General features: G+C 45.1%; 2 protein-coding genes across 5 annotated transcripts in view; one reads left to right on the top strand and one right to left on the bottom strand.

Annotated features, from left to right (window-relative positions):
• MRE11 (MRE11 homolog, double strand break repair nuclease) overlaps nt 1-2,158 on the bottom strand; it is a 38,568-nt gene extending 36,410 nt beyond the window's left edge. The window contains exon 1 of one of the 3 annotated variants that reach the window (XM_048494225.1): nt 2,032-2,158. The gene's annotated coding sequence lies outside the window, so the exon portion shown is untranslated. The remainder of the gene's footprint in view (nt 1-2,031) is intronic. The other 2 variants (XM_048494224.1, XM_048494226.1) reach the window with 2 other exon arrangements.
• A 68-nt stretch (nt 2,159-2,226) lies between these two features.
• On the top strand, nt 2,227-9,469 carry ANKRD49 (ankyrin repeat domain 49). 2 transcript variants are annotated; one of them, XM_048495140.1, is made up of 3 exons: nt 2,227-2,470; nt 3,925-4,357; nt 6,637-9,469. In XM_048495140.1, the coding sequence occupies exons 2-3, from the start codon at nt 4,097-4,099 to the stop codon at nt 7,096-7,098; spliced, it is 723 nt and encodes a 240-aa protein (XP_048351097.1). In that variant the 5' UTR covers nt 2,227-2,470; nt 3,925-4,096; the 3' UTR covers nt 7,099-9,469. The 2 variants fall into 2 exon arrangements, with proteins under 2 accessions (XP_048351097.1, XP_048351098.1); XM_048495141.1 differs by having other exon boundaries at nt 2,227-2,452.
• The last annotated feature ends 394 nt before the right edge of the window (nt 9,470-9,863 follow it).

A 9,863-nucleotide genomic window follows, 5' to 3' on the forward strand; every position in this document is an offset into this window, starting at 1 on the left:
TCCCTGACATTTAATGGTTCACTCAGCTACTTGTAGCAGCTACATTATAGCTGGCTCTGCCTGCCTGTGTCAAAATTCCAAAGTTCCCCACAGGCTCAAAAAAGTTGGGGACTCCTGCTGTTTAGGACAGTGCCATCACACAGCCACACTTGTAGCATACCTAGGGAGAGCCATAGCTCTGTGACAGCCTACCAGCTTTGCAAGTTCCAGGTAGAGTCCCTGGTTTTCTCCAGTGGTGTAGTAGTTATGAACAGCAGACTCTAATCTGAAGAACCAGGTTTAATTCCTCTCTCCTCCGTATGAATGGTGGTCTTTAATCTGGAGAACTGGGTTTGTTTCCCCAGTCATACACATGAAGCCTGCTGGGTAACTTTAGGCTAGTCACAGTCCTCTTAGAACTCTCTCAACCCCATCTACCTGGCAAGGTGTCTGTTGTGAAGAGGGAAAGGCAACTGTGGGGTATATGAACCAACTTTTCTTAGCCTCTTCAGTTAAAGTCTCTCATGTTACATAGGGGTTGCCAATTCCAGGTTGGGAAATTCCTGGAGAATTAGAAGGTGGAGCTTGAAGGCATTTATGGGAGGGGCCTCAGTGGGATATGTCATTGAGTCCACCCTCCAAAGCAGACACTTTCTTCAGGGGAACTGATCTCTGGGAAATACCTGGAGATTAACAACTCTACCTGCAAGCAGGTGTATGGAAAGCCCATTCTCTGCTGGAGAACCACTGCCATTCAGAGTAGACAAAGCTGAGCTTAAACAGACCAACAGATCCAGGTAAGGCAACTTATCCTGTATATGTCAACACAAGATTTATTTTGCATCTCAAACTCTTATTCAACCAAAAATTTAAAAGCACAACACCACAAATTAAATATTTTGTACTTATGAATGAATGCCCTGCTAAACTCACTAGGGCTTACTTCCACACAAGCACACATAACACTGGAACTTCAGCAAGCCGCCCAACCCGATTCATAATACACACACATGCATTACTGCATTTGTCATTAAGCCAGTTATTGTATAGCTTATAAACAAAGCAATGCACTGCACTGCTTTGTTTAATTTGCCTGAAAAAGACTGCTGAAAAACTGTCTTTAAACTAACAGGGAAGATATATTCCTCAATGGCTACTAGCCACAGGGAGATTGCATCTCCGATTACCAGGATGCCTCATCAGGGAAAGGTTTCCAATTCTAGTCCCTGCTTGGAAGTCCTCCAAAGCAACTGCTGGGCCTTGTGCTGTGTGGGACAGGATGCTGGATTAGATGGACCCCTGGTCTGATCCAGCTCTTCTTTCGCCCACTATCATCAACAAGGATCACACAGCCTTCTTAGTTCTTTCCAGCATGCCTCATTCTCAGGAGTGACATAGCTTTTGGCATCGTCTTTTCAAAGGCTGATGTAAACAAGCTGGAGAGAAGCATTCTCGGAGTATTTCAATTCCTTTCATGCACTACCGTGGGCCAATGAGACAAAACCAACCTGGTATTAACAGATAACGCTGCGTTGCTAAGCTGCTGTAGTTGCTAAGTTGACAGATGTGGATGTAGCTTTATAGCTTAATATCTAGTGCAGGGGTGGCCCTCCAGATGTTCATTGACTACAATTGCCATGGGAATTGTATTCCATGAACATCTGGAGGGCCACAGTTGGACACCCCTCATCTAATGATTATCACTGAAGCAAATAACTGTATAGCTTAATATCTAGTGCAGGGGTTGTAACTGTGGCCCTCCAGATGTTCATGGACTACAATTCCCATCAACCCCTGCCATGGGAATTGTAGTCCACGAACAACTGAAGGGCCACAGACACCTCACATCTAATGGTTATCACTGATGCAAATAACTCCCTGCAACCGAGAGGCGGATAGGAATGCGGGCTCCTAAATTTACTGCACGAGGTTCACGTGGCAGGAACTGCAAAATTCAGCCAGGCCACATTAGAAACCTCTCCCTTCGAGTCTCCTTTTGCCCCAAGAGGGATTCCGCCTGCAGCGCATAACTCTCCCCCTGCAGCCCCTCACCCTCGTAGCTCAGGAATCCCGGGAAACATCCAGGCCTCCGGTTTCCATAGCACCGCGCGCGTGGGATGGAAGGCTAGCTACGCCCCCTCTCCGGAGAGCGCTAGCCGTTCTCGCGATAACTCGACGATCCCGCCCACCCAATCCGCGGCCTTCGCAGTATCCCAGGTAGACCGCCACTGGCCGTCCCCAGTGCGCACGCGTGGCAGTATCCAGGGAGAGGAAGGTCGGGCCCAAGGAAGGCCGGAAGTCTTCTCGGAGCGTGGGGAGGCAGGTCTTCTGCGGGTGCTGCCGGTCATTCCTTGGCCCCGCCCCGAAGAGAGCCGCATGGCGAACGTGAGTGGGGCGATTTGAGCCTCGTAGCGCTCCGTCCCGAAGTGAAGGGGAGATTATCCAGGTGTGGGGTGAAAATCGACAGTTCCAGGTGCTGCTAGTCATGGCTGTGAGTGTACTATATGTCTGCCTACAAATGAATGCATGGTTTTCCTGTCCTATTTGTATCACGCATTGATATCTCTATCTCACTCTTATGCGTGTGGAAGGGAAAGGAGTTTGTAAGCCCCTTTGAGTCTCCTTACCGGACAGAAAGGAGGGTATATATCCAAACTCTTCCTCTTCTATATACACCCACACGCATATATGTATATGTATGTGATGTGTAAATAGCGGGCTTATGGATGTCTCAAGATAAACTGTGAACTGGATGTATCTGTATGAAGAGTGTTGTGCTTTTCTACATATGTGGGATGTTTCATAATGGAGGTTGTCGTTCTTGCAAAGGAGATGGAAATTGTAGGGACTTGAATGCAAATTTGAACTCCTGGGATGCAAGATCACGGGAAGCTCTGTGAGGTCACACCAGCAACCTACTTCCCACAGAAGTAGCTAGGTGACTCCTGGAGAACTCGAAAGCGAGTAGCTCTTCTAGTATGATCCCCCTTGAGTTTAGGGGAACGCTTCTTTTGATCACAGAGGTTTCATGTAACCAATGTTGCTAATGGCTCTCCTTCTCAAATATGTCCAATCCTCTTGTAAAACCATCTAAGTCGACAAATATTTCTGTTGCATTGTAACTTAAAATCTGGTGGATCTCACTTTACCAAATAATGTCCTATACTCTGTCAGGGATGCTTTAGCTTAGGAATAGGGCGTCAGGGAGTTGGAGATGAATTAAGTCTTTTAAAATGCCATTCTCTGCCATTGTTGTGCAGCATGCAAAGCAAGTCAAAACTCGAACCTTCTCAGAAATCTATGATGTGGGTTTGGTTTCTAGAGGGAAAGGATTACTAGGATTACTACAGGTGTTCGGGAGCAGCAGCAGAAGGCCATTGCTTTCACATCCTGCATGTGAGCTCCCAAAGGCCACTGTGAGTAGCAGAGTGCTGGACTAGATGGACTCTGGTCTGATCCAGCAGGTTTGTTCTTATGTTCTCAGAAATTTACACACAAGCTATCTGTCATTTTTCCAGAGAAGCTCTTCTTCCAAAACCCCATTTTACATGGCAACCAGAGTTGAGGCTTTTTCAAGTGTTAGTACGCAGTCTTATCCTTTAGGCACTATGCCATATGTATTCCTGTCAAGCAACCGATTACACAAGAAATGCTTCAAAGAAATAGGAAGAGAGAAAGCCTGGAAACAAACTAGTTGCTTGCTGAGCCAAAACTGGTGGACCCCTGATTGAGATTCTTCATCTAGCCGCTGGTCAGAAGTGTGATTATGTTTAATAGCTAATGATTTTATCAGACCCTACATTAGAGTAATAGTTAAATGTAGACAAGTGCATGATGAGCTAGCCTGCCTGAATGCCTCTTTCGGTTTAAGTAAAAGGCACAGAAAATGTCCCCTTTGCCTCTTGTCACTATATTAACTCAGTTTTTATTTTCTTTCCCCTAAAGGGCACCCTGGTGTTGCTGCTATATATGCCAACCTCCATTTACTTTTGATAGCTATTCTTAATCTGTTTGCATAGTCCAAAGGTGAACAATCTGGAAATGAAGTGAGCCCAAAAAAGATTGTGGATTTCTTTCACTGTGATTATGTAAGGCTGGATTATTGGCACCTCCAAAGATGAATGAAAGTGAGATATCGGTTGAGAAGAATATAGAGGAGGAGGCAAAAGATGACAAAGACTTCGCCGAGAGCTTTAACCAACTCGAATTGCTGGAGACGCACAGGCATCTGATCCCCACCGGAACGCAGAGTCTTTGGTCTGGAGATTCCGATGAGGAAGATCAGGAGGAAAAAACCGAAGAATGGTATCAAGCCCAGGAGAAGAAGCTAGAGAACAACCCCGATAAACTGCTGCTTTGGGCAGCTGAAAAGAATCGAGTAAGTATTGGTAATTATTTGGAATGTTCTTAAATAAGGCCTGTTGTACTGTGTTCAAAATGGTTAGGAATTCAGGACTCTATTTCAGAATAGCTAATGGCCCCATCCAAAGGAGAGGGGCCCGAATCTGCAGCCATGCTGGTGGACTTCCCCTCCCCAGGGTATTTGCCCCAGCAGAAGGACAAAACTGCTGCCGTGGAGCGGCTGCAGCTCTTCCTGACACCAGACACATTGCCAGTGTGCCAGCCACCATGAACATAGCAAGGGCAGGCTGGGGATGGAGCTGACATTAGCCAGCTCCCTCCTGGCCATTTGCTGTCTTACGCTGGTGGCCGGGAATTCAGACCCTTTTGGGTGGCTTAATCTATTGAGTCCCATAGAGTGGTGGAGAGGCTTTTTGGCTTTGCAGGCCTCCCCACACAGGCAGGAAACCTCTTTGGAGCAGCAGGGCAGCTCAGCCGTGATGCTATGGCCAGCCGCTTGGCCTCTTAGATGAGGCTACCCGTGACTTGAGTGCCAGTAGGACACTAGACACATAGGTGTCAAACTCAGGCCTTCCAGGGGTTCATGGACTGCAATTCCCATCAGCCCCTGTGAGCAGGGCCAATTGGCCGTGCGAGCAGGGGCTGCTGGGAATGGTAATCCATGAACTGGAGGGCCTGAGTTTGACACCTAGAACAGTGATGGCAAACCTATGGCACGGGTGCCACAGGTGGCACTCGGAGCCCTCTCTGTGGGCACTCGCACACACAGTTTGTCATGTGGGGGGCGGAAAATCACACCACCCCCCACATACACATCTAGGCTGGCCTGGGCCACTGAACACGATGTGCGCGCACCGCGGTGACCAGGAAGGACTCTGTTGGCGGGCCTGGTTCCTGTGCTTTGGGTGGCTGCTGCCCGAGGGGGGAGGGTGCAGAGGAGGCAGAGATGCTAGAAAGACACAGAGCGGTGCGTGCGGGACTTGCTGGAGTCTAGAGCAGGCTGGTCCCTGCTTGAGCGGGTGGGGCGGAGGAAGAGGGAGCCAACCGGTTTTTTCTAAACTAAAACCTCAGTATTCAGGTTAAATTGCCGGGTTGGCACTTTGCGATAAATAACTGGGGTTTGGGTTGCAATTTGGGCACTCGGTCTTGAAAAGGTTCACCAACACTGACCTAGAAGAACCAGAGTGCAAATCCTTATTTAGCCAAGAAATTCTGGCCCAACTGCAGATTACATTTTACAACAGGGACTTGTAGCACAATACCAACTGTGAGTTCCCATGACAACCTGATTTAGAAATGCTTTATGTGGCCCAATTCTGGTTGTCAGTATGGAGTAGTCAGCCATTCTACAATGCTCAGCCCCCATTCTGTCCCATGCTCATGACCGGAATCAGGATCCGCAGGGCTTCTAATCTGAGTTGCTGCAGGGTGTCTTGCTGCAGGTTCCTATGGGGTCCACGTGTAAAATGGAACGTGCAATTTGTGCTTCACTTACAGTAGAATCCTAAGCAGAATTACATACTTCTGAACCCGTGAACATCAATGGACTTGGGTGTAACTCTGCTTAAGACTGTTGGGCCACTCATGACTCTTTCTGACTCTTACCCCAGTGGTGGCGAACCTTTGGCACTCCAGATGTTATGGACTACAATTCCCATCAGTCCCCGCCAGCATGGCCAATTGGGCTAATGGGAATTGTAGTCCATAACATCTGGAGTGCCAAAGGTTCGCCACCACGGCCTTACCCTATCTTGCGGAGCTGTTGTGAAGATAAAATGGAGGAGGAAAGAACCATGTGTGCTTTCCAGAGCTCTTGTGAGGAAGGGTGACAGGAAATTATAATGGGAATTATCTTACCTGACATAACTAATAGAAGATATAAGACTGAGGTGACACTTGCTTTCCAGGTCGGAAAATCAGCCTTTGCATTAGTTTCCAGAATAGCTGTAAGTTTTATAGATGAACTTGTATTTAAAAAAAAAAGTTGTCTTGATGTCTTCTATGCATTATAACAAAATAAGTAATTTGCGTCGCATTATGTAATGCTGCAGTCAACATTAGCTGTTTTTATCCTTGCAACAATCTGGCTTTGATCAGTTGGACGAATATCAAACATGGTATACAGTTCTGTTTGCCAGTTTTCAAAAAACGTGCAGAGCTGGAACAAGTAAAGAGGCAGCCGAGATAGTTAAGGGATAGGAGTCTTCAGGCGTCAAATGCAGCCCTTGATTTTCTGCACTGACTCTGTAGGCTCAACATAATCTGCCTCTTTTTTCCTTCCTTTTTTTTGCCCAGCTTAACACAGTGCAAAGGCTCCTGTCTCAAAACCTGGCTCCAGTCAACGTCCGAGATGAAGACCGATACACCCCTCTCCACCGTGCTGCCTACAACGGTCACTTGGAAGTTGTGCGCGAGTTGATCGCCCATGGTGCAGACATTCATGCCTTGACAGTGGACAGTTGGACCCCGCTCCACAGCGCATGCAAGTGGAACAACACAAAGATCGCATCGTTCTTGCTTCAACACGGTGCAGATATCAACGCTCAGACCAACGGCTTGCTAACGCCGCTGCACCTTGCTTCAGGAAACAGGGAGAGCAAGGAAACCCTGGAGCTCCTGCTGATGAATCGCTATTTGAAGCCAAATCTCAAAAACAACCTAGATGAAACGGCATACGATATTGCTCGCAGGACTGATATCTATCACTACCTGTTCGAAATTGTGGAAAGCTGCACAAATTCTGTGTCGGATTCTTAGTCGTTGTAAACGTTTGAATGTCGAACTCATTCCCAGCACCTTTTTGTAATAAGTACACTTTGTAATTGCACTCCCAAGTTGGTGCTTTCAACCCCACCTCTCAGTATAGCTTTACTCTACGAAATACTGAAATGAGGTCTCATTTTGTGGAGATGTTGTTATTTTTATAATAATATAGACTACACTACCCTTACGTTTGTGAAGCATTTTAACTTTTACTTGAACAATTTTGGGGGAATCCTAAGACCCTTGGGGCCATTTCCCATGTTGATCACTTATACTAAAAGTACACCCATAACTTATTTCCCATGTAATGTTTTGGGATATTAAATGATGTGTTCGCACTTGGGGATAGACGGTTTCAGGTTCTGCCTGCTGCTTGTTTTTGAAACATGGAAAAATTCAGGAGACTCAGTTGTTGGCTAACAAAATGAAAATTGGAGGCAAAACATCTTCCAAACACTACTGAAGTCACCATTTTTATATACCTGTTCTATTTTCTCAGCTGTTGGGCTGAATCATCATGAAACCAATAGTGTAGTGACAGTTATGGCCAAGAGTGAAAGGAACTAATCCAGTTTCTGGTGCAATATAGTGTGTTTCCAATGAATTCTTTGCCTACTTTTAATGAATACTAAATTGGACTTTTTAAAGTGACCATAAGTGACTAAATGTGGCAAGGTGATGCAGGGTCTGTCGCTAGGATCTGCAAATAGGATCCTAACTCCTTACTGTTCCCCATCATGGACTAAATTGGAGAAAAAGATGAGCAGTGCTGTCATGACGGTAACACAGGCAAGTATTTATGGCAGTAAAGTCATGTCGGTGCATGAAACGCTACATCAGAAGTGGCCCTTTGATGCAGGTACTGTGAGGTTCCAGGACTTGCTAGACTGGAGAACAATACATCACCATTTGTCTTTTACAACCATGGGAACAATTTGCAGAAACACTTGTCTGTCCTACATAAGGTAAGAAATAGCCTGTCCCACATCATGTGCAAGTCTGAAGAAGTTTACATGCAGTGTGCATGTTGTCTTAAAACAAAAAAACCCCTACATGTGCCAGTTTTCCTGTGACTCACATGGCCTTGTTCTGGGAAAAAAGTAGACACAGTTTCAGTCTGCTGTTCCCTGTGCGTAAATGTGTGAACCTGTGTGTGTGTTCTGCGTAGTAAACTGTGAGACTGCTGAATGAGAGCTGAAAAATGCAAAAGCTAAGTTTTTAACTTCTGCAGAAATGATGAGCTTGTAAGGGCAGGACTATGTATTCTCTGCTGACACTTCAGTTTTTTTGTTTATATTCCGTTCATTTTTTTTAAGGCTTGTGTGTGAATCTACGCAAAGGTTAATTTGCTTGTGGTATGTAGTCATTCTGCTTGAATTTGTATGCCAAAATCCACTTTGCTTTAAAGGAGACCCATTTATCTTCAGTGGGAGGTCTATGAGGAAACTCTGAAGCAAGTGGTTTCTGTTCTGAAGCCTAAGTCCTTAAAAACCACAAATCCTAATTACCTCTTGCATAAATGCAAGTCCCACAGAAGTAAATGGAGCCATCTCACATGTAGATGTGGCTAGATTCCAGGCCGTACAATATAATTTTTTCAGCTGATGTATTCAGAATTGCATAACACTGCTTGTTTATTTACAGACAAGCTTCCGTTGTCTCAAACGTGCTTGCAATGCCAGTCCCATTGAAATCATTTTTAAAAACCAGTTGTTTCATAACCATTTTTATTAGAAACTAATCCCCACTGAGATTTCTGGAACACACTGCCAAATGAACCGCTTAGTAAAAGTTTGCTGTTCAAAGCGCACTTGTTTGTCAGAGTTCAGCATTGAAGCCAGTATTCTTTTTACAGATACCCACCTGAAAATTACACTACACCTTTAAAAATCTCTTTGAAACATGAGTCACAGCGGCAGCTTCCTCCAAAAAATTGCTGTGGATTGTGGCTTTGTAAGAAGGCAAAGCTGCCTTCAGAAAAGAATAGCGAGCAACATCATAGAACTGCAACTCCCAGAATTCTTGGGCTGGGATCCCCAACTCGATAAGCGGGTTATGTGTCATGTAGATATGTTAATTTATAGCATGTCTTCAGGATGTGCAAACTACTGTACAGGGATGTTGTGAAGCACTCATGCATTGTAACCAAGGAGAGAACTGGAGTATTTATTGTATGAAAAGACAAATACAATCATCAAAAGTCACTTTAAGTTTTTTTTCAAATACTGCTGTGAGGTAACTTGTTAAATTTTCCAAACTGCATGAAAACTGAATGTAACCGAGCTTATACAGGTAACACTTGAAATACGGTATACTGTAATTCTGCTGTCAGTCTTATTTAAAAATAAAATATTTAACACTTAAACCTGAAGAGTGCTTTTGTTTCAGTCTTAAAATTATTGATTCATGATTGGATGAGTGTGGTAATTGGGAGGGTTAACGGACTTCACAGTGTTTACAGAAAATGCACAGACGTACTAACTATATGCTTCCAAATAAAGGCCTGTCTAGAGTTTAATGATTTTTGGTGCAATATTTTTGGTGCAGATTTAAAATCTGGTTATATTTAGAACATAAGAAAGGGCCTGCTGGATCAGACCAGAGTCCATCTAGTCCAGCACTCTTCTACTTGCAGTGGCCCACCAGATACCTTTGGGAACTCACATGCAGGATGTGAAAGCAATGGCCTGCTGCTGCTGCTTCTCCCGAGCACCTGGTCTGCTAAGGCATTTGCAATCTCCGATCAAGGAGGATCAAGA

The sequence above is a fragment of the Sphaerodactylus townsendi genome, linkage group LG04, assembly GCF_021028975.2.
Source record: "Sphaerodactylus townsendi isolate TG3544 linkage group LG04, MPM_Stown_v2.3, whole genome shotgun sequence".
Classification (NCBI taxonomy): Eukaryota; Metazoa; Chordata; class Lepidosauria; order Squamata; family Sphaerodactylidae; genus Sphaerodactylus; species Sphaerodactylus townsendi.